General features: G+C 32.5%; 2 protein-coding genes across 2 annotated transcripts in view; both read left to right on the top strand.

The window, feature by feature from the left end:
* Positions 1-11145, top strand: part of LOC147069620 (uncharacterized) — a 132359-nt gene extending 121214 nt beyond the window's left edge. The window contains exon 4 of the mRNA XM_085950439.1: positions 7953-11145. Within this exon, the coding sequence (XP_085806565.1) occupies positions 7953-9217 (1265 nt within the window). The 3' untranslated portion in view covers positions 9218-11145. The remainder of the gene's footprint in view (positions 1-7952) is intronic.
* A 9259-nt stretch (positions 11146-20404) lies between these two features.
* LOC147069621 (mitochondrial import inner membrane translocase subunit Tim22) lies at positions 20405-23958 on the top strand. Its single transcript, XM_085950441.1, has 3 exons — positions 20405-20697; positions 22416-22679; positions 23520-23958. The coding sequence occupies exons 1-3, from the start codon at positions 20466-20468 to the stop codon at positions 23600-23602; spliced, it is 579 nt and encodes a 192-aa protein (XP_085806567.1). The 5' UTR covers positions 20405-20465; the 3' UTR covers positions 23603-23958.
* Positions 23959-25627: the final 1669 nt, after the last annotated feature.

Here is a 25627-nt window from a genome sequence, read left to right on the forward strand (position 1 = left end):
AATCGCTTGACTTTCACGAAGTGTCATTCGATACATTATATTTTTTTTTAATATTTATCACTTAACCATTTCTTCCCGCATGTATTTGTGGTGGAAAAAAGACCAAACAATAAAACCACTTTCGAATACTTTGTATAAAAAACATTTTAATAATATTAACGGGCTATTGACCTAAGTATGTAAGTAACATGTTATTAAAAAAAAAGTTTATTGTTAAAAGTTAATACAGTTTCTTGGTATGCAGCAATGATTGGAGACTACCGAAGAATTGTGAAGAAGTCAAGACTCGCTTTTGACTAATGCATCATTGGAACTAGAAGGGAAATTACAATTCTCCTTTCAAAATATAAAATAATATTCGTATCTATATAGAAAAATGATATATATATATATCGCTTTTACGGTGAATGGTTATCAGTTGTTTGCCCAACACATTAAGATAAACTAACTACTTATATGAATTTTTGTCAGCCATGCGATGAAACCCGCGATCCGTGATTGGTTTACCAACCAACTCACAGTGTATTTTAATTTCTGCCAATATGCTTTACCAGTTAAACCATCTGCGTCTCACCTAATTATTACATTTTCGTCTACATAATAGGTAGGTACTTATTTTGATTACTAGCCAGCAGTGACATCTCTAGGAAAAGTGCCGCCCATAAGCAGAATTATAATGCTTTCCCCTTTTATTTTTAGTTTGAAATTGACTCTAAATTCGTTAAGTACCTACCTACATACATACTATTTTATTATTTATTTTCGGGCAAAAAATCTGTCACCATATACTAAGAAATAGAGCATTTAAATGAAACCTACTCTTAAACAATAGTAGTTTTAGGTATGTGGATGTCTGTGGTGCTGATGGGTTTGGAGGCACCCCTGTGAAAACATTGTTTTTGTGATCAACCGCCGTTGCAATATATTACAATGGGTATTAAATACAATAATAGTTATGCTTCGATTATTTTTTTAAACTAAGATGTCAAAAGGTACTTTATAATGAAGTGACAGCATCGTTGGCCTTATGGAAATTGTCACAGCTCTCAAAAGTTGTAATATTTGTATTCGTTCCTTCATTTGCCGCCCATTATTATGTGACTTCCCTATGCAACGTATGACCTGCCTCCCCCAACGGGATAAAACCGCTAGTCAGTGTCAGGATCTCTCAAAATATTAGTCTTATCGTACTTGCACCTGCGAATAATTTCCAATGAATAATCGAATAAATCACAAGATTTCAGAATGTAACATTCTTTACTGAACATACATTATTAATGGAAACACACTATAAAAACAGTATGAGAAAAAGTCTTGAATAATAATGGTAAAGCACAGTGTCCAGAATCCGATGGATGCAAGTTTGAGTAGTCTTGTCTGGTGCCGTATTTTTTTAAAGATGTATTTCTGAGTTTTCGCAAATTGTGTATGTTCAATAAAGAATGTTATATTCTCAAATCTTGTGAATTATTCGTTGAATAAAAAAAATAATAGTTTGCTCAACGTCCATAATTTATGAATTCTTCCGGGAAAGTCTTTGAATGAATGTGATTTTTATATTTTTTATTAATTTTCATCTTACACAACGCTGTTTACTTCATGAAGTGGTTTTCATTAAGACATCATCACTTTAAATATAGACGGAGGCTACCATTATTGTTTGTTATAAGACGGAACGTGTTCGTAACTCGATTTTTTGCTATAATTAACATCAGAGCGATAATAACATTTCGTTTTGTATCATTTTTTCTTTAATCATCCAATGTTTTTTTTATCATCCAACATTCTCGTGTGCACGAATGATATTCGTGCAATGATATCATAGCGCAGGGTTGCCACAAAAAAACGGTATTAGCCTCCCGACAATATCATATATCCGAAATCACGAATCACTCCTCACAACGAGATCAGCCATGAAGTTGGTAACATAATTATCCTGGAAAACAATTATTATTACAGTTTACAGATACATTTCAGATCACAATTTCAATCATCCAAAGAATTTGAACTGTTGATAGAAGGAGTGTGATAGTTCAGCGTGTACACCATGAAACCATTTGGCATTGAATCCAACGGACGTAAATTATTAGATATTATATGGTACAAATCGCAGTAAACATATTAGGCCATTATACCTACAGCATCAGTGCACACGATAGTAAGACACTAGTTTTGATATTGTATTTATATTTTTTACAATACTTGTGTAATTGTTTGTATGTGTTGTATGCGTGAAATGTATACAATTAGTTGCAGCATCTGTTTTATTGATCAGTGTTATAGCTGGTAATGTATTAATGCATTAGCTATAAATACATGTCCTTCTGATTAATCAAGCCGATAATCAATTTATAACACATATTAACAGACAGAATAAAATATGGGTGGTTCACAATAATTATGGATCAAGTCCAATTTTCATAAAATTCGATTTTTTTATTTCAGTGGCTAGATAAAACAGATTTCTATATTGTGTGTTAATATCAAAATCGTAGCTCTACAATTTTCCCCATAAATGACAATACTAGTATTAATTGATAAGACATCAAATTGAATGTGAATCATCTCCATTTTGACAGTTCCTAGTATAAAGAGGTATTTGCTAATATTAATAAAGCCTGAATATACTTTATGTTTCGACTATTTATTTAAATTGATACATGTACTATCAAAATGTGGTAAGTAGGTATATACATTGAAAACATTCCTGAATTTTACAAAAGTAGTTTTAACTTTAGGTCCAAATATCTCAGGTTCCATTTCGATGGACTTAACCTATAATTATTGTGAACCACCTATATATCGTTGGCAAATTATATTATATAGGTATGTAGAGTATAATTATAAAGTTAATATTTAAATATGTTAATAGGAAAATAATAAGGTAATTGATAATGTAGGCTTTAAAAATAATATCCTAGTATGAAGTTTTTGTCACTGTAGTATTATTGGCAGCCCTGCCAAATCATAATAGTGTATCTCTGACGTGACGAAACGTTTTTGAAAGGTTGAAGCATCTCTCGAGAATCGCAAAGGAGAAATATACCTACACAAGTAGCATAGTTGTGCAATAACATCAGAATGTTTTCTTGGAACAGAATGGGTGCGGTTTTCAAGGGGCGAAAGTCGAAAGAAAGTGGGTTACTACGCCACTGCAAAATAGAAAACATGCGAAATTTGTTTAAATATAATATAACTAGGCATACATTATTATACTATTCTACATATTCGTAAAGTTTATTATTCAAGCAGATAGATAATATGTCAGTTTTTTTAAACTTGTGTTTCAATAATTAATTTATTGTATTCGTTATAATATCTCTCCAATGATTCCTGCATTCCGCACAACTAAAGTATGCAAAACCTGTAGTGTCCTTCGTTTTATTGGATAATTTAATATACTGTGACCTTCCTCTTCCGCGTTGACTCTCGATGGGGTTTCCATTGACCATGACCTGACCTAACCAAATTTGACGTAGAGTGTATCATATCTCAGACGTTTGAGCATCATTTCCAAGAGATACCTTCGATTGTACTTAAAGTACAGGGTGTTTAAACACGTATTCATGTGATACTTGGTCTCGTAGTTATATTAAGTATAGTCTCTCTACAGTATGGCATGGAAAGTGTATGTTGAGCATTACTTAGGCATACCAGAGTGAGCCATAATTAAGTACATATCGACTGCTTTATCTACAAACCGGCTAACTCCATTTGGGCAAATTTGTCAGGAAGGAGAAAAAACATAATGATTTATCTATCGAGCGAAATTTAACAATTCCATAAATAATAAATACACTGGGATTTTTTTACAAATAAGCTGCACTATGAATTAATACACAATTTAACTTCCCTTTTATATAATATAAAGAAAATTTATATAAAGAGCGTTCCATAACGCATTTATTTATAGGTTTAGGAGTTTGAAATTTTTTGTGAGTATAGATAACATGCTTTATAACAAAATGATATCAATATCTCATTATTGGTCAACAGTGCAGTTGGCTGGTTTGCAGATAAAGCAGTCGATATACCTATCTTAAAGGTCAGAGACATCTGACAAAACTATGCAAGGTTAATCGTTATTGCAATATTATGATCAGTTCAGTTTTTGGCATGTACATATTTGTATGTATTTAAATATGAACATCTGGCGTCAGGATATAGACGAATAAGTGATTTAAAAAATCGTAATGACCTACGAAAGTTAATTTTTCCGTACAAGTTTATTTTAGAGCGCGTTCAAATGAATTTTCTTCTCTGTCTTTATTTTAAGATATATAACTATTTTTCTTTCGATAATTCGGCAAAAAAATATTATCTTCAAGACATTCTCACGTTGCACTCTCTTGGAACATTTTTGCTTGTTCTCGCGAGGGATGGTTTCCAATCCTGACGTCCCAAAAAATAAATATATATGCACCCATCAATACTAAAATTAGCCTACGTGGTGGCGGGACAAACGCCTTTCCCCGTGTCAAGCTTACCAGGAACCATCATCGAAGGGTGCAAAAACTAGTAATTACGCTCCCTAAAGACATAATATACTTTTTCGGTGATGTACTCATCGTGTATTTTGTTTTTAAAATTGAATTATTTATATATTTTTTAGGTACAAGTCGATTTACAGGAAACCAGGCGGTAACAGCGCTAATATTCATAGCCGATTATGGCAAAATTCAAGAATGAAAACCTAACCTAACCTACTTAACCTAATCTAACATAACTTAACCTAACCGAATATAACAAATAATCCAGTATATTGACAATCTTCAAAATTTGTTTACCGCTGGCTTCCTATAAACCGACAAGAACCATTTTGGTAATTGTGCCGCCGAGGTGGACACGAGCTTTTATATTTTTTTTTTACGAAAACAGTTTATTCTGTGTAGACAATTATAATAAATACCTTTTTCTGTTGGCGCATCAGCTTTTCGATCCAATAAACGTTAATTGAAAATTTGAAATTTTCATACATTTTGATACACCATTATCACAAACTAAGATTATATGAGGTAATATTAGGTTGTGTAGGTTAGATTAAGTTGGGTTATGTTAGGTTAGGTTAGATAAGGTTTGGTTTGGTCTAAAAAGATAGTTGTACAATCTCATGTCCACCTCTGCGGCACATTTACCGTTAACTTTTTTCAATTTAAACCGCATGTTGTGAACTTCTTGAATTCTGTCACACTTCACAAAGGTTTTTTTTAATAAATATATATATAATGATCCTGGCAGACTAAAATGTCGGATGTTATTTAGCGACCTTCCAAGACACCGGAATCCAGTTGGCTTGAAGAACAGGCATCAAGATTAAATTTCTCATGAGACATTCTCAGGACGTGGACCAAGGCCTGAATAAAAACGATGCATGAGTGCGAGTGAGAAAGTATTCGGCACCCTTATAATATCTGCGACACGCGCTAGAGTAAGATAAAAGGTCTACATATGTGTGAGTTAGTTTCCAAAAGTATCGCCGGCAAATCATGGTGAATCGCTTCACGTAGCTCGATAACCTGCGAGCTCGTGTTGCTAAAATTGCTATTTTTTGTGTTGAACATAAAGTCAGAGGTAAATATTTTTAGTTAATTAAGTAGGAAAGATGGTTCTGTGTGTTGTATTAAAATATGGTAGCCGTACTGATAAGCAAGAAGGTGGTATTACGTTTCATAGGTAAGTTGATACATGTTCGTGATAATTTATTTCTATATTATTATATATCAGTGACCTAGTGTTTCTTTAAAATAACTTAAATTATGGATATCTTTACCTAATGGTTGCATTTTGACCGCTTAAAAATACTATATAACGTAAAAAAATAGAAAATTATATTTTAATTCTGAGCGTCTAGTGCGAGCACTTTGGGCGAGCACTAGCGAAATGGTCTATGGTCTCAAACATTCGTAGATGAATGCGTTCGCTCGCCCACAAACCAAACGCACGGCACGCAGCTTCATTTAGCAATGCAACGGGTGGCGTCTAGATGTATCTATAGTCTATGACGTGAACGCATTTCAGCCATTCCCATTAGGGCAGCGAGCTATCTTTTCAAATTGTCATCTCCCGTGTCAGCTCCAACTAAAAATGAGAAGACATGGGTGAGAAGGAAATCTTGTCATTTATTTTGCACACACTTCATATTATATGTACATTACACGTATAATTATATGTCAATTGTGTTTATTTATATACTACATTGTCTAATTGAAGCAATAACAAAAGAAATACAGTACTTAAATATTATATGACCTGATGGTACAAAGCTGCATTTAATTCGTTTTTCTATTAAGGTCATATTTTATATTATTTATCTACTATAAGATATATTCCGTCATAAACAAAATTATGCCTTTTCGCACGTACGAAAATAAAACAAAGCGCATGCATTTTTCACAAGCCACTTTGGCCTCTCATGAATCGATAATCAGCAGAAATCCTTGACATTCTCGTTTTTTTTTCGCGTAGACCTCGTCTCGGAGTTATTACACTATTTACCGGGACAAAAAATGAAGATGAACGGAGGTACCTTTGTTGTAAAAAATGTGAACATTGATAATATCACGTCATAATGTATGTACTTAGTATATTTATTATGATAGAGTTTGGACAGGGAACGAAATTAATGGGAACTGGCTTACAGATAGACTTAAACGCGTGTGTGAAAGTTATGTAGGTTCAATAAAAAATTCTGTGTTTATTTATTGAATAAAACACAGTATTATTAGCTACAATTTATTTCACCCATGACTTTGAATTGTTTCTTTTTCAAAATAAGAATGAATCAAAAACAAAAAATAAACAACGCGTTTGAAGATTTTGTCTATTATTTATTGACGAATTTATAAATCTCATTAGCAACTTTATTTAATCATGACATCGGTATCTTTCGGACGTCCAAGAATATGTTTTTCATAATAACAGATATATTATTTATTTATTATGAAGAGAATCATTTAATATTCATTTTGTTCACGATAAATATGTGTATAATTTTTCCATTTTTAAAACTAATGAAAACAAAAACCTGTTTTAGGTATGACAACATTTTTATATATTTGTTGAATTTTTTAAATTCGATTGTTTGTTTTTGTAAACAAGTCAATTGATTTGGCCAGAATGGCAGCTAAAGTGGCTTATAATATAATACTTTATTTGCACACAATCAGCATGATTTACCTTTAAACACGTTTTTAATAAAGGGTAAAATAAAATAAAATTAATTAAAAAAAAATGTTGGTGTTTATTTTATTTTAATTATAATAATATGGGTAGCTAATGTATATATTACAGATTAAAATAGTTTATATTCTATAGCCATGCTTTATTCTATAAATTTAATGTCATTTTAAACAACGTTTGACGTTTCGTAGTTGCGAAATCTACCGGTAGAAGTTATTCGTTAATTTTTAGGTTATAAACATTATTAAGTATTCAAATTTATAGGCACATAGGTTAAATTTATAAGTTTTTTTCATGAGCTGAGTTGTTTATTAATTATTGACCAAGACTTCATGGTCATAAATTTAATATAATCGCAATGTTGTTAGGTATCCAGTGTACGAGTGCATTGTATGATATGAGATGTAGGTATTTATAAGAGGAGGTTTATGCTATGGTTCCTCACTATGTGATTGACGGTAAAAGATCTTCAAATTAAGAAAAGATTTAATATTAATAATTATAACATTGGAGACATAATAATCTTCTTTTACTAATGTCAGAGCGAAAATTTTAGATTAGTATATCTCGTGATTCGAAGACAAAAATACATTTTTTTTGTGATCTTTCCGAGGCTTTGACTGCGACTCGCTGTCATATCGCCTCTCTATTTAGATTTACTGGATTATGTAGATTTTTATAGGAATAAAATAAGTACTTACGTATCTTTCCAATATTGTGTTTTTATGTAAAAGTAATATGCTAATTTAATTTTTATTTCTCTCTTGTTACAGAAGAAGACTGGGGAGATAGCACCGCGTACATGCTTCACGAAGGCTTCGACGTTTCTGTTTCTCCAACTCGACGCGCTCACTCTCCGCCATCAGGTAAAATCCCCGCAAGAGGAAAGAACCGCCATTCAGCTGGCTCCGTATCACCGAAAGATCGATTCAACGTCGCCAAGGAGAAGTTTATGAACCTCGAAAGAGAAAAACTAAACGAAGAAATTGAACAAAGGGCGCAGATAAGAAGAAATCTTAATGCTGCATTAACAAGAGGACCCATTTCTCCCACAGAACTGAAATCAAACCACAGATCGAAATGGGATGATGATGAAGATATAATTGTCGAAAGAAGACCCGAAATGCCCCGTGCAGTTATAAGAAATGACCCGAGAGATGTTCCAAGAAACTCAAGAGAAGCTGTAAGAGATGAAAGAGATCCAAGAATAACAAGAGAGCATAGGGAAAGTAGAAATGTTAGAGATTCGAGAGAATATAAAGAATCAAGAGATCCAATGGACATGAGAGAATTTAGAGATGTAAAACCATTGCGAGATGCAAGGGACTATAGAGAATACAGAGAGTCTAGAGATTATAAAGATTCAAAGGAAATAAAAGATGGAAAGAGGGATCCTAGATATTCTAGGGATCAGAAAAAAATAAAAGATAATCGAGAAATAAGAGAATATAAGGAACCAAGAGATGTTAAATATTTAAGAGAGTATAGGGATGTATCAGAAACAAGAGATCCGAGAACTCCTGAAGATCCACGTGATTCAAGAGAGAGAACTCCTCATTTTGAGCAACGATATTTTGAATACAGAGGAGAAAGAAATGACAAGTATTTTGATAACCGCTATAATAAACACGATCCAAGAAGTGATGACGAAGGAGTTGAAAGCGAAAAGCAGTTTGAAGAAATTCGTTATGTCCCACACGTAGAGGCACCAAAAAGGCGTGAACAGGAGCCAAGAGTCGGTAAAGTAGAACCAGTTCCAAGAAAAGAACCAGCAAGAGACGGAAGGATTGAACTTCTCGAAGAAAGGCAAAGACAGATGGAGTCTAAACGAGTTGGAAGGCCAGCCGTGGTTGATGAAAGATACGACAGAAGTCTAGAGATGCAAAGGAGGCCTCAGGCAGAGAGCAGAGACTGGGAAGTACTCAGGAGGTCTTACGCGGAAGCGGAGAGGCCCAGGAGAGACGCGCGTGCCAGGCATAGCTACGCGGAACCAGTGGCGCGAACTCGCGTCGGCATGGCAACCGTAGCGCCATTTTGATTTTATTTTTGACGCCATTTTAAACCTGATTTTTAAATCGAGAACAATAATTAGATAAGCAAATGTCTTCAACAAATTTTACTTTAATCGAGTTAGATTGTAAAATTTGGGATGAGGGTTTGCATATTATCAAACGAATGACGAATATGTTGTGCTTCTGATATCAGGCCTTCGCCAAAGTATTTGTGAACATAAGGGTGACTGCACAGAAAATAAGAAGAAGATATAGTATTCAGTTAGAATCACTGGATACCTACAGTAATAATATGGAGAAAAAAATATATGATTTGTTCAGAGTAATCTGTCAATTGACTTGGTTGTGGATTTCATTGTAATAAATCAACGAAGTTTTAACAATTAATTGTCATATAAATACCCGATTATATCGTATTTTTAAGTGTCTTATAGTGTCATATCTGTATATACATGGCTAAGAGTGTATATTTTTAATTGAGCTCAAATAGTTAGAGGTCAAAACGAATTATTTATTAAGCAATTCATTAGGAATTTAGATATATAAACGTAGTTAGAGAAAACATATTATATTATACTTGAAATAATACATTAGGCATATATTTTCAAGTTTGCTGGGTCATATATGAATATGAATACGATGGTTGTATGCCCATAATTTTGAGTGTTGTTAACTGCATTTTTAAATATATAAAACTAGGTATTTAGAAAATGAATACTATTGACATGATGGGATTTGAAATTATTATTTAATTTATCTATGTTTTTTGCTATTCCATTTAAATCGTTTCTAATGGTATCTTCAGTTACTGAGACAATATTTATTGTTAGTCATTTACTGTTTATTATACTAAATTAACATATTAAATGATAGTACAAATACATTATTTTGTAAGTAAAGAATTGACCAAGTATTTGACGATCTGAAGTGTTGAATTTTTTTTATATAGTTGTATCTACATACTGTGTAATGATAACTATCCAATTACTGGTATCAGTTTATTCTTGTCGTATTTTATCAAAATTTTGCGACAAAATTTTAGTTTGTACATTTTCTTATCCCAGACCAGTCGTAAAAGATAACCAATGCATTGAACATTGAAACACTTTCAGAGATAAGCTATATGCATATGTTGCAATCTGCCATTCCCTGCACTATGAGCTGGAGTATATTATATTTTTTATTACGGAAGATATATCTGAAGTATGCAGCTTTCTGTGCTTGACAGTAGCTATAAGTTAGTTTGGCTTATCAGCTAGTACCTGTGCATTTTTTTCATATTAAATGTGATCACGTTCAACCTAGGAACACATAGTGTGCTGATACATTCGTATCTCAAAAGTATCCAGTTTTTCAATGTTTTGGTGGTTTTAACACCCAAGCTTTGACTCTGTAAAGTAAGTATTAAATGGAATATTACAATAATTAGATCAATTAGAATCTAGCCATGTCATAATAGTTCAGTTAACAAAAATCATTGAGTATCAGTGCTCGAAATGGAACTACACTACCGCTCCGTCTCGTGGAAAAGAATAAAAACAGCGATTCGGTTCGTGAATTATTATTAGAAAAACTACTTCACTCATTTAATTTACATAGATTTTCTGGAATTTAAATAGGTACGAAATTTGTCGAGCACATGGTAAAAATATATTTTTTTGACAAATGTAGTAAACTACATGCAATAATAAGTTTTTGTGTTATTTTACTACATAGATTTTATCAGACGATTTCAGTTTTAATTAAATTTTGGTCTTCAGTGAACATATTTTGTGTATTATGAGGTTTTTCTCGTAAAAAAATGCGTGTTAACCAAAGACAATTTGACAATTATTTATGCAGCAGATAATTTTTACCTATGATGCTGAAAGTTAATGCCTTTTCAAATCTTCAGTAGATTTTTGTGTCAAGAGTTTAAAGCATGTTATTGTATTTGTACGTCAAATGTAGGTATCTAACGAAAACATAGAAGCGAACTTCAATAATTTTGGAAAATTATCGAGCGCTGTGAAGTAGCGCGAAGCGTGAAGTGTGAAGCGCGAGTGAAGTAGTTTTTTTGTAAAATTTTCTATATCGAGTGCTGTGGAGAATATCTGTCAACAAAATGGGTGGATATATATGGTGATTTTCCGGGACATTGTCGATAATATATAAAACAGATATAATGCGGTAGGCACTGTATTATTTACTGTATTATCAGGAACGAGGTTTGTTTTGCGGTGAACGAAAACCGAGCTACAATGGTGATTACTTTTATAAAGGAAACCACTCTCGCAAAATTCAATAGCAACAAACTTGTAGTTAAAATACCGTAGACAAAGAACGTAATAAATTAAATTGTCGATGACGCATTTATATTTATAGACAATTAATCTCTCTGGTAAATGTTTGCATCCATCAGCCGATGACGTACGAAAATATGTAAGCTGGTAATACATTTAGTAAATAAAAAAAATGGGCTTCATTGGTAAAAGAATTCAGAACTTTCTCTCGAGCAAATTTAATGAACACACCTGAGTCATTTACGACACGTTGTTATTAAACACACATTAATTTATTTTACAAAAAAATAACGGTAATCAGAAAGGTGTGAAAATAGCTGGTGATTAATATTTTAAGGCGCTGGATAGCATCGACAATTAATACTGAACTGTTGAGTGATGCCCATATTAATGAGTAAATTATCAAATCGCCTACTTCCCGATTTGTTTATCAAATTTTAATTGCGTTCGTTACGGTATTTGCGCGCGCAAACGTCGAAAAATCGAACACATCCGGTAGACTTATTGTCTATGGTCTATGGAAACGGAAGCGGTAAACGGCGGGTCAATTTGAAATACATTTATGTGGGTACGACAAAATAATAATATTGACCAATTGAAACATTATTAATAATTATAATATCTTTGCCAACTCTATTGACATTTAATTATTTACTTGGCCACTCCTTCGTCGAAGCATATGGACACCAGACAACTCCTTCAAGAAATTCCTTTCACCAGTTTACCAGTACTTACAAAAGTAAATTGCTGTCGTAAAATGTTTGTTGAGTTTACGAAAAATGATTATTATCCATTCTCCTAATCTATGGGGTCCCTGTACTCTACTGATACATATTGAAACAATAACATGCTTATTTCATCATTCGCTGATGAACCTGCGTTTCAGAAACGACCGCTTTACCAATTCGACCAACGTGGGTTGTATAAATTTACGAATACTATCATTTAATTTTTAACCAAATTTATATTCCGTATTTATTTAGGTAGCAGTTCCAGATGTTTATGGACAGGGTTGTTTACAAAGGCTCTTTTTTCACATACTACGTTCATTAATAGTACCAATTCTACTAAGATCCTCTATAGTCAGTCGTATATTTTTAAAAATACGTTCATTAATGTTATTAAAATTGTATTGTCTAAATCTTTTAATTGTAACTGTATAACGGTAAATGGTATTTATGTATTTGTAGTAAGTTTTCACAGGTTGTTACCTACAAATTTTGTATTGCGTAAAGGGCGCATTTTTTTGTTACTACCCCGGGTGCTAAGCTACATTGTTACACCCCTAGCCTCGCTATTCGAGGATTTATAACTAACGAAAATGGTAACGTAAATGACTGTTGTGTAGGTAATTGACATCTCTTGAAGGATCTAAGTAAAATAGTCTACATCCAATAGTAGTGGATTAATGATAACAAATTGATAATCAATGCGATGACTTACTGGTTGGCAGTGTTGGTACACATGATCAAAATTCAGGTGAAAAAATTACATATCGGTGCCAGTTGTAGTGAAGATAAGTAATATGTCGTTTTGGTATTCAAGCCAGTCCTGCAAAACATTTTTTTATTGGCTCTATAATTCGTTGTGGATTTAGGTCGCCTCATGGAGACGTTTCTTATTAGTTTTTTTTACGGGAAATTGATATTAGCCATTTGCTCAACCTATTAAGTTCTTACTGTAAACACGTAATATTATTAAAACCCGAGGTACTTTAACACACATCCATCGGGAAAGACCGCAGTGTGAGGATATAATAAGAAAACACTTTTACCCAACAACAGGCTGCGAGGCCCAATAATAGTGTTCTAGTGGAAACTTTGCAGAAAATCATATATGTATATTATATATGTGTATTGTGGCCTCACTGAGAATTGAACCCGGAGCCCCTGAATGAAAAGCTAATGCCTTATACACTTTACTACGAGAGCCTACTTAAAGCATAGAATACTCATCCGGAAAATAAAAGATGTTTGATTGAGCCCTCCTCAGCCCATTTTTTTCTAAGATTTTAGGTACAACCTATGGTTTTCAAAATCATGTTTTTTATAATGAAGAATTAGACTCTTAAATCTAATGTTGTTATAATCTTGAGGGTCCCGGTCTGAATCCCGAGTCTGGAAATTCTTAAATGTTGTTTTTTGTGTTGTTGTCAATGTGTGTTGAATCCAGAGCGTGCACCTAATAGGTTGAGCAAGTGGCTAAGATCCATTTTTCGCAAAAAAAATAAAATACGAAGCATCTTCGTGAGGTGTTGGCCACACCGGATTGTAGAGCAAATTTAATAAAATGTGCACCATTTTTACAGCAGCGTTTTGTTTCTCTCACGCAAATCATGGTTCGCATCCACTGCTTTAAACTTTCTTAGGCCGAGAACCAAAAGGAAACCTGCGTAGAGAACTGGGTTACATCAAAAATATTCATTACGAGCCAGCGCGAATTTTAACAACCGGTTCTAAACGGAAGGTATGCGAAGAGTGAGCCAACCTGTTGTCATCTCGGTCATGCCGCACCACGCCGGACTGTTGACAAAATCACATAATTGACACCTGCTTCTGATATTAGAAAACGACGCCGTGTTTTTTTTAAGCAGCATATTTTCGCCGTTCGATAACGTATCACCGTGACCTAATCTATGACAGGTTACCCTCAATCTACCTTCGAATTCTTCATGGCGGCATACTTCGCTGTTTTCCTCATAGTGCGTTTCTTTCTATTTGTTCCCGCGTGTGAATCATAAACCGAATTAACACTTTCTTTGTGCGCATGCGCGAATCCAAAACACTAGACAGGTAACTGTACCTAATACTTATAAAATTTTCACCCAAATTAGTTTTTTTATATTTAACTAAGAATAATTACAAGATAAAAAGAACTTTTTATATACAACGTTTTTAAATTTTCTGTTGAATCATATAAACTTGACTTGATTAGCTTAAACGATCAAAAAAAAATTGTACTTGATAGAAATAATACTGAAATATCATCTTGACAAGTCATATTGATTTCCATAGTAACGCACGTATATATGAGTAATTTAGTTGCTAGGGCCCCAGACCCCTAGCAACCAATAATGGTGTCGAAATAACTTTTCATACAAAACAGAATTAACTGAAAATGAATTCAATTCTACTGAAAAATGGCTATTATGTGTTGGGTATTTAAAAAATGCATTGGCATCGTGTTCTGATATATTCTAAAAGTTTCAAATGTCTAACTAGTCGGGAAGTTAGTTAAAAATCGATTAATTAATCGGTTAAAAATCGACCGGACAAATAAGAATATGAGCCAAAAAAACATTGTAATAATAATGATTGTATTAGCAGGAAGTTATTTCGGATCGGAGATTTATCTGTGGCAAACTCAACACTATTATTACTCGCATCTGTATAAATTTTGACATTTTTAGTAGAAAAAGACATCTACTTGTCGCCTGTAAAAAAATTGCACTAACACTGTAACTCGACATGGGGCACAAGTATACAAGAAAATTGTCACTTCGGCGTATGTGCAGAATCTGCTTTTTCGTTTATCCCGGCATGGCCTCGCCTGTATGCACAGGGAACTCAGAAATAATGGGAACTGAAATACCTAACGGGTTAGGAGTAGCAGGTAACCAATCTCGAGTAAGGAAGAATCCGGGATAAACTTAAACACATCTCAAGAATACGTCATACTTCGAATACTCACAACTGCTCTCGGTTTATGCATTGACGCTCATTTAATATCGATGTATTAAACACACTATTGCACGTGCTTAATGCGTGTTTGATTTTCGTAGGACACTCACACATTTAAAACCCTGCATCAAAATGTAGTGCAATGAATATTGCTTATCGGAATTATATTTATTATCTGTTCTGTGGTGTTGCAACATTGTGTCCGGTTTTGATTTATGACAATATCCCACTAGAAAAGATTTTCATGCATACTGGAAGGGAAGCATGTATGTATGTATTTGATGAATAATACTTACAAAATGATTTTAGGCCTGGATTATTGAATTTTTATGAACAAAAAACAAAGTGAATTTCAAACACGTCTTATTCTGCGTTGGCTGTTAAATAAAACAAAGAAAAAAATGTTTACTGATAAAAAGTTTCTTGTGCCATTTTGTAAACCTACATGACATTTTGCTTTAAACACACGATGTTTATAAACAATCTTCTCTCTTATATCAATAGTTATCATTTGTATAAGAATTGGCCTCAATATTAATAAATACAGAGTAGGTGTTAGGTGACTTGCATACTATCGAGCTTGCAAGTTTTGTTAATTTGAAAAACATTAAACACTCAAGTATCGTTTACTATACAAGTGTTGTTTTCAGCGACTCTGTATGGAAAATAGTCATTTACAATTTATGACCTATTGATTTTTGACCACGCTGTACTTGAAATTTATTACACGGAATAAAATATCGACACGTTTTTAACATTTCGTCACTCCGTTTCTAACTAGTTGTAAGGGGAAATGATTTTTTCAACGTTTTTATTAGCTCGTATTCTTGTTTGTCCGGTGGTTGTTTGTCCAGTACAAATCTTGCAATCGATTTTAACTAAGTTGCCGACTAGCTAGACATTTGAAACTTTTAAAATATATCAGAACACGATGCCAATGCATTATTTTAATACTTTTAGCCATCTTCAAGCAGAATTGAATTCATTTTCAGTTAATTCTGTTTTGTATGAAAAGTTATTTCGGAAGAAATCCGTAATCCAATCCACTATTATTGGTTGCTAAGGGGGTGATCCTAGCAACTAAATTATTAATATATACGTGCGTTACTATGGAAATCAAAATGACATTATATATTTGTTTGTTTGTTGCAAAATATTAAAAAAATGATTTGTTGACAATTGCCTTATTTGTCCTAAATTATTAGTTGTCAAGTTTATATGATTTAACAGAAAATTTAAAAACGTGGTAACTATATAAAAAGGTATTTTTATCTTGTAATTATTTTTAATTGAGTTATTAAGAATGTGTAGTTTTGGCTTCTCTTCGGTAGGCGTTACCGTCTTTATTACTCTGATTAATCTTCAATTCAAAACGAACAATTTTCACTTACAACAATTAATTACAAACGTCAAAGTATCTTTCATAAATATATGGTCGTAGCAATCACCTCGCTGTTTTACATTTCAAATTACTGAACTTTTGTTATTAATTTGTAAACGATCTGCAACAGTATAAAATTATTTTTATAAAGCATTCCCAAATACCCCAGAGTCCAGTCATAATATCCTGAACTCAATGACGTCCCTAGATAAAATCCCGCCCCTAGGCAGCGCCAAAATGCCTCTTCATTTTTTTATACATTATTTTTATTATCCTTTCATGAGTCCAATATCTAAGAAATGTGTTGTATGGTTACATTACCAACAAAATATCAGACTAATTATTCACAAATTTGCACGTGACGTTTCTGGTCACCAAGGACGTCGAAGGGCAACGGAAGTAAACTAGATATTGCAAACCCAACTAATCTAATGAGTTCAATTTTTTAATGTAAAGATATTTTCGTTATTACATAATAAATTAAGGAAGGTATTTCTATATATTCCAAATAATTTTCCTCGATTCCGCCCTTCGAGTAACTGCCGCCCCCAAGCGACGCTCAATCTGCCTACCCCCACGGGACGTTACTGCCTGAACTGCGCATCTATTCTATGCATGTGAGGCGGCTATAGACGGCCGTCGAGGATAGTTTATCATATGTATGTATTGAGGTGCTATAATTGTTACAATAAGTTTGCCGTCTAAGCTGTCAAAACTATATCTCGCTCTAAAATTTAACACAGCCAAGAGAGGTGCGGTTAAAACATAGCACTTTTTGACAGTTTGACAGTGCCTCGCCGTGATTCGCCGCAAGTGCATATGGACAGCTTAATGAGGTCACCTGTACCTTGACCGCGCGCGAGAAGTGACTCGCGGCGATTACATGTGGACGGCTCAATGAGTCACATGTACCTGGAACGTGCACGAGTTTTTACGCGCGAGTCAAATCGCGCCATCTGGACAAGGCCTTATTATTACAATTAACCCCTCAATACATAAATATGATAAACTATCCTCGATAGCGCCTTGTGTATAGAATTGAGAATAGATGCGCTGGTAGATATTAATCAATAGTATGTACCAGAGTCGGTACCGCTTTGGCTTATAATGTCGATGGTTTCTGGCTCGAATACTGCGTCTGGCAAAATGTCTGACAATATGTTGTTGTTCCAATAAGTATTTGCTCATTAAAGAAATCTGTTAATACAACCTCCACTCTGTGTAGGTCCATATTATGATCGAACATAGTAAAAATACATAATTGTTATATATTGGGATCCAATCAATCAGTTAATTTGTATATTTTTCAACAAGTACCAATGCAAATTAATGTAGTAGGTATATTCATTTGACCCAGTGAACTTAAACATATATATATATATATATTTTTTTTAAATAAGTTATCAGTTGCCAACTTTTTATATTATTATAATAAAAAAATATTACTTACCTATGTCCTAGGTAACTAACATTGATTGTATTATTTGTTTCCTTCAATTTATTTACTGTTACATTAAAATTTTTGAAAGAAATTCAATATCTACTTTAAAAATTAACATCTTTGTCTGTATGTCGGTTATAGACAAATAAAAGGATAAATACATTCTTTTCAAAATGTCAAGAACAAAATAATTGCATCATAGCCTACTATTAATTTGATGGAATCATCGACTAAAATGTAGGTATAGATTCTACCTATGTTCGTGTTAATTACTTATCAACAGATTATGACGTCAAATAGACAATGTAGGTAATATTAAATTATACCTACAGTATGAATTTATTTCATTTATCTATTATCTATGATTATTATAATATTATTGTCTTTAAGTTGATATATTTTAATAAACAATAATAATATGACTACATTGTGTTTTGATGCTATTTTATCAGCAGTTGGTCTATTCTCTTCATTTGTATTTAAAAATAATAATTATATTCATTTATAATAAGTACATATTATGTCATGTTATTAATTATTATTAAATATGTATATTCAATAATAGTATATTTTATAATATATGTTAATTAGTTATTTATTGTTCAGCATACCGATCTATTGTAAAATATTTTCAATTTACAATGAAAACAGGCCCACTAAACTTCTTTTGAAGCAGAGTTTAGTGCTTCTACCAATATTAAATTTATTGACGGAATTGTCACAATACCTCGAGCAGATATAAATTTTAATAAAATCACGTTAGACACATTTTTATTTTATAAAAAATCGATGTTTTCTAAATAAATTAAAAATAGATTAAAACCATGAATAATTAATCAAAATCTTCCCATACCTATGTACTTAAATGTTATATACTTAATGTATTCTGATAAAAATCTTAAACTATGTTTCAATACCTAATAGAAATACGAATGCTCATTTTATCAAGAATTTTTAATGTTTTAATGTCTTGTGATTCCGTCGTTGGATATCGCTAGAAGCACTACATTGTTCACTAAATTGTGTCAAATTGTCGTTCACAATAAAATATGTAATTATTAAAATAATATATTATCATATTCATTTCTAAATAATGTAGAATAATGATAAATTTAGTATTAGGAAACATCATAAAATAATTATGTTAGTAAGTAGGTATATCAAAATAATAGCATAGGTACTATGCCTTATAAATTAATAAATTCAAAGGGGTTGAATGTATAAAGGCATAATTACAATATTATTTACTGTGAATTATATTGTGTGCTAAAATAATAATAAAGAATATTTTATGTGCCCCTGAAATAATTCAACAAATTTATTTTTGTTTGCAGAGGTTTTTACTCATTAAAAATACAATAATAATAATTATACTGCCAATATGAATTATATTTATTAAAAATATGAATGTAAGAAAAAAACTATTTTTATACAATTTACTGAAATAAAATGTGTAAATAATAAAAATATTAAGTTGTCTTATTTTTTCATTTCCCAATAATTCATGCCTATTAAATAGTAATAGAGGATTTATTTTCTATTTCTATTTTATAGTAAAGTTTGGTTCTCATACTTTCAGAATTATAATTCAACCATTTTATTATTACGCATCAATTATCATTACTATAAACTACTGACCCTGACTATCGACGTCTTTACAACTCAGTTTTGTTCTCCTATATGAACTTCAACCATCTCCCCATACCTTTGGTCAGCGAGCAGCGTCATCCAGGTGTACAGCTCATAGCATCCTTGTCGAAACCGCCAACCATCGAAGTTTGTGTCTGCCAGTGGATCTGCGATCTTTTATGATCTTAATCAATTTGATAACATCCTTTTTACCCGACGTGATAGCATTTTTAAATTCAAGGTAAAATAATAACCCATGATAGTGGAGTGAAAATGCTGAATAAGGGCGATAAATTAATAAGTATGTTGGTGTACCTACCTATCTAGATTCTAGAGGATATTTAGGTAAGATAATTTTTTATAAATAAAATACCTATACTATATACCTAGCTGGAAGGAAATCACACTCTTTATTTTTATAAATAAAATTAGTTTCATATTCTATCTGTGTAGATTTTCTCAGGTCACTTATTTCATGAACTACCTTAATCAATTTTGTAAAAAAACACTTAAAATATTCAAATAAAATAGTAACCCTTGATTGTATCTACTTATGTATTGCTATTGATTATGTTAATAGTTAATAATTAATATGAACAAATTCAAATTTTGTTTACTGTTGATAATAATAATAATCATAATCTTTTTTAAGTTCAATTAATTATAAATTTCAGCGAAAAGGTGAAAAAAATGCGCCATCTATTAAATCCGTTCAATACAATAATCATTAAAAAAATATTAGTGCAATGCACCGTCGCTATGATCATGATGGCTATCCACCATAAATATTTTTAAAAAGCATACTGGCGAGCTGTCAAATATTTTAGGTTATGTTACGCGAATTCTGTCAAATAATCAGCTATGGAGGAAAAATCAGAAGTTCAAGTAGTTTCTAAAGAAGTGAGAGCCTTCGTCGAGAATAATGACTGGGACGCTCTCGGGAAGCACTTGGTTGGAAATAATGATAGATATCGCGAAAATATCATCATACCCCGATTGTTTGGACCAGTTACTATAAAATCAAATGAAGAGAAAATGATCGAATCCGCAGTGGAAAGTTGTGCTTTTAAGTCACTAATGAGCTGTGTTATAGGTAAGTAATTTAAATGAACAACTATTTATACATATTTCACTTAGAAAACGAAACATTCGATTATCTTAATATTGTTAGTAAGTTTGAGTCACCCGGAAAGAACCAGCGATTCATACCCACTAGGCATAGACTAATCCACTAGGTTCAAGTTGACTTTAATCATAGATAATACTTTAATTAAATATGAATGCGAAGATAGTTTGGGAAAAAAATCCTCCATGCTGGTGGACCCTAAATATTGAAATATAAACTGGGTAATGTTTAATGAGTTTAACGATTAAATGGTTATAGTGCTCCAGATGACCGCATGACCATTTATCATTTTTTTTTAACGGAAACAGTTTATTCCATGTAGACAATTATATTAAATATCTTTTTCTGTAGGCACAGAAGCTTTTCGATCCGATAATTATTAATTTAAAATTTTCATACATATTGTTGCATCATTATCACAAACTTAGATTACATTAAGTTGAGGTAGGTTAGGTTTGGTAAGGCTAGATTTGGTTTGGTCTAGAAAGAGAATTATAAAATCTCATGCCTATCTGCGGCATATATACCAAATCCTCTGTGCCGGTGGACCCTAAATATATGAAATTAAAGCTGGATAATGTTTAATGAGTGTAGTGATTAAATGGTCATAGTGATATAGCATATGACCGCATGACCATTTATCATTTTAGTAAATGTGCCGCAGATTCCCGCATGAGTGTTTATAACCAACACACCCAACCTAACCTAACATAACCTAACCTAACCTAACCTAACCAACCTAATATAATCATAGTGTGTGATAATCATGCATCGAAATGTATGAAAATTTCAAATTTTAAATTAACAATTATTATTGGATCAAAAAGCATTTGCGCCGACAGTAAAAGGTATTTAATATAATTGTCTACATAGAATAAACTGTTTCCGTAAAAAAAAATATTAGAAATGCTCATGCAGGCATCTGCGGCATAATTACCATCATTTTTTTAGTGGGAACAGTTTATCCCATGTAGACAATTATATTAAATACCCTTTTCTGTTGGCACAGATGCTTTTCGATCCGATAATTGTTAATTTAAAGTTTGATATTTTCATCCATTTCAATGTATAATTATCACACACTAAGGTTAAGTTAGATTAGGTTGGGTAGATTAGGTTAGGTTAGGTTGGGTTTGGTATAAAAAGTATGATTATAAAAGGTCATGCGGTCATCTTCCGCATCATTACCGATTAAATTAGTTGGCAATGATTTCGTATAACAGATTCATTTGTAACTTCAAACATAATCTCGGAGATATATTAATTCAGATAAGTAATGGACCATTGATGCGCAATCACATATAACGCAAATAACCAAGCAAGTACGTTATACTGGATTTGCTTATTAAAATGTAGTTCTTAAATAAAACTTTTTTGTTTGCAAAATCATCAAAATTTATTAATTCCTATTAAATCCTCATTAAACCAAACCATAATAGAGCTATAGAATATTATTTTTTATCTAATATGGTTTACATTAGACAGCGTTTAGTTGAATTTTAAAAAACTAACTAATACCGTCTGCAATTTGTATTCCTAGTTCAATGAAAACAAATAAGTATGACTGACAAAGTTTAGTGTGCACTATTTATGTCGGATCTCCACAGCCTACCTCCACTCTTCGCCGCTTCACTATAATATGGACTCAATGTCACACTTACCATAATACTTCTTATCTCTTTCAGGATATGGCCTCGGAGCCGCCTTAGGTCTCTTCACATCATCAGTGAATCCAAATATATCCCTTCCAGGAGCGGAGAAACAGCAAACAGCGAAAGAAGTATTCCGGGAGATGAAGGGTTCGATGTTGGGCTACGCAAAAAACTTTGCGATGATCGGTGCCGTGTTTGCAGGCGTTGAATGCGCAATTGAGAGCGCTCGGGGAAAGTCCGATTGGAAGAATGGCACATATGCAGGAGGGGTCACAGGAGGGCTAATAGGATTGAGAGGTTTGTCTTCTAATTTACTGGGTTGAATTACTCAGTTATTTTTTATAATAAAAACACTTATGCCAAAAAAATTGTCTACAATATTCATCAATGCAGTAGTCCATAGTACCTACCAAGTAATTTATCGATAGGTAAGAGTTTTTATTTATTTAAGAAAACAAAATATTGTGGGCTTGATTTTTGTGGTAATTGAGATTCCTGGATCACTTCATGTCGTGGTAAGACCAGAGCTCGAAAAACAAATCAAAATTCACGACGTTCATAACATGAGCTTTGCATGACAGTAAACGTTATTAATTCGTTCCGAAGATGTTCATGTAAGTTTAAAAATCGGGTAAGTCGAATGAAACTTAAAAGCATGCAATTTTTATTATAATATGAGTTAGTTTCAAAGGATAGGTAAAAATAAAACGAACCTATATACATACATTTAATGAAACATTAATATTTATAGAAATTATTGTTTATTCAGATACATATAATATGTACAATAAAAGCAAAAGATTGTTTCGGTTCGTGGATTGTATGCGTACGAATACGTATTTCTATTAATTTTTCCACTTTTACCAGCATTTACAACTTGCGAAATTAGCAACAAACAGAAAAAAACAACGACTGCGTTGAAGTTTTTCATTGTTTTTTAGTTGCAAATTCACATGCTCAATGCAAGTCCGATCCTCTCCGTAAGCCAATACAAACATCACAGGGGTGATGCGAAATATTTGCAGGTGGTGTGAATAATTCGCATTTGTCCGTGCCGTCCTATAATTATGGACATATCAGTTTTTGAAAATAAATATCTTATATGCCCCTCCGTGACATAGTTCTTTTTTTTTTCAGCTGGTGTCAGAGCTGGAATAGTTGGAGCTGCAGGATTTGCAGCTTTCTCAACAGTTATCGACTATTACATGCACAGCCGTTAATATTATATTTATGTTGTGTATAAGTGTACATTTGTGTATGTCTAAAGTTGTCCTTATGAATGAAGCTATTGCCGATATGAGCTGAACAGGGTGACCTAACGTAATGTGTGCGTCAATATAATAAGCATTTAATTCTATTTCATTCATGGGTCACACTGATCACGACATCGGTTTACTTTTGAACATTTCGAATGAGATTGAATGACCTGTTGTGCTGTTCAGCTCATGCCTATCCGTAGTTTTGTGGATTTAATTAAAAGTATGCATTTTGGTTATAGGTAAGTAGATTATAATATTATTGTTACCGTTATAAATTTGTAAAATATTCCTTTGATTAAAGTTAAATGAAAATATTAATTGTAGTTTTATTATGATTCATACATTTCTATTGTGACTAGGGAATCCAATCCCAAGCCAAAATTCTGATCCCGGGATTTCGGGATTACAATTAGATAATCCCGGGATTGGCATTTTTTTCCATTGTTAACATTAAATTTTTATATTCACAATTTTGATTCACAACATTGATAAAATCGGTCAAAAATAAATCTAGTATAATTTATACTATTTAAGACATTTATTGTTAATATTGTTCAATCTTGGAAATACATAAGTTTAATGGAGTAAATAATATTGTAATATATAATAATGTGGATTTAATATGAGATTGCTGTTTCTGATAGTAGAGACTTAATAAATGGATTAGCGAGATTTAAAATAGTAAAGCAAATAATCATGGCGTACTTATGGCCCTTCCGCTTCATAAATCTAATTAGTCAGCCAAATATGAAACTGCCGTAAAACGTATGAGATCATGGTGGAATTACTTTGTTAAAAGTGCGAAGCGTTGTTTTTTTCCAATCTTTCTCATTTTTAATAATTCATGTGAAAAAATAAAATAAATCGGCAATTTACACATGGGTATAAATCAAACTTCATTCAAACTCAGTTTATTTTTAATGTACTTATTTTTTTGTTATAAGTGTTTTTTCTGTTATATTTTTGTTTTTATTTTATGTTCCATAAAAATTGATAAAAAAATCAATCCCGAAATCCCGGGATTATGTTTATCAATCCCGGGATTCATAGGTATCGAAAATAGCTCGGGATCCCGGGATTGGAATCCCTAATTGTGACCATACCGATGCCGAAGATATAAATTAAAAGGATTTTAAGTTATCGTTGTAGTGTTGTCATCATCATTATAAGCATCCTAAAATCTCTTGAATAATAGAACCTACTATGTAACTTCTTATCTAAAAACTGGTATGTTGATTTTTTAGCACTTTATGCACTCTCAAAATGTTTTCTGTTTGAATTGGACACATTTGAAAACTATTTAATAATTTCTGCATTTTGTTACAGACTGCGTTTCTTTTGATTAGTGAATCTCTGAACCACGATTTATTATTTAAATTCCTTATGAACACGTACTATTTTCTTTGACGTTACGAACACTCGAAACTTAGTACGATTCACTATGTACATAAAATTATGGTAAATAATACCAGCACTATTTATTCAGTGCTAAAACTCAATTAATTTCCATACACTATTTAATATTTCAAATTTAACATATATTTTCTAATCTTCTTCTTATTGTGCCATCTCCTAGCGGAGGTCGGTCACCATCAAGGCTATCTTAGCTTTGTCATCTGCTACCCGGAACAGTTCAGTGGAGCTGCACTCGTATCAATCACGGAGGTTCTTAAGCCACGAATGCGGCGGCATCCTCTGCTACGATCTTTCTTTGTATGACAAGTTGGGGAATGCTGTACTTTTGTCCTCTTATAATGTGGCCGAGATACTGTAGTTTCCTGGTCTTGATACTATGCAGAACTTCTCGGTCCAAGGAATTTTGAGGATGCATCTATACAGCCACATCTCGAAAGCTTCAACTCTCCATGATATCTCTCGGTTTAGCGTTCATACTTCCATACCATAGAAAAGAATTGAGAGAACATAACAACGTACCATACGTATTTTCTAATCAACAAATACAAAAAAATGCTCTAAATCTAGCGC

The sequence above is a fragment of the Rhyacophila brunnea genome, unplaced genomic scaffold (assembly GCF_057557595.1).
Source record: "Rhyacophila brunnea isolate RB1 unplaced genomic scaffold, BYU_Rbru_1.0 scaffold_23, whole genome shotgun sequence".
Taxonomy (NCBI): Eukaryota; Metazoa; Arthropoda; class Insecta; order Trichoptera; family Rhyacophilidae; genus Rhyacophila; species Rhyacophila brunnea.

Coding starts and splice junctions, on each gene's coding strand:
- LOC147069621 (XM_085950441.1), top strand. CDS start 20,466: ATGGAGGAAAAATCAGAAGTTCAAGTAGTTTCTAAAGAAGTGAGAGCC. Junction 20,698..22,415: donor ACTAATGAGCTGTGTTATAG/GTAAGTAATTTA, acceptor TATCTCTTTCAG/GATATGGCCTCGGAGCCGCC. Junction 22,680..23,519: donor AGGGCTAATAGGATTGAGAG/GTTTGTCTTCTA, acceptor TTTTTTTTTCAG/CTGGTGTCAGAGCTGGAATA.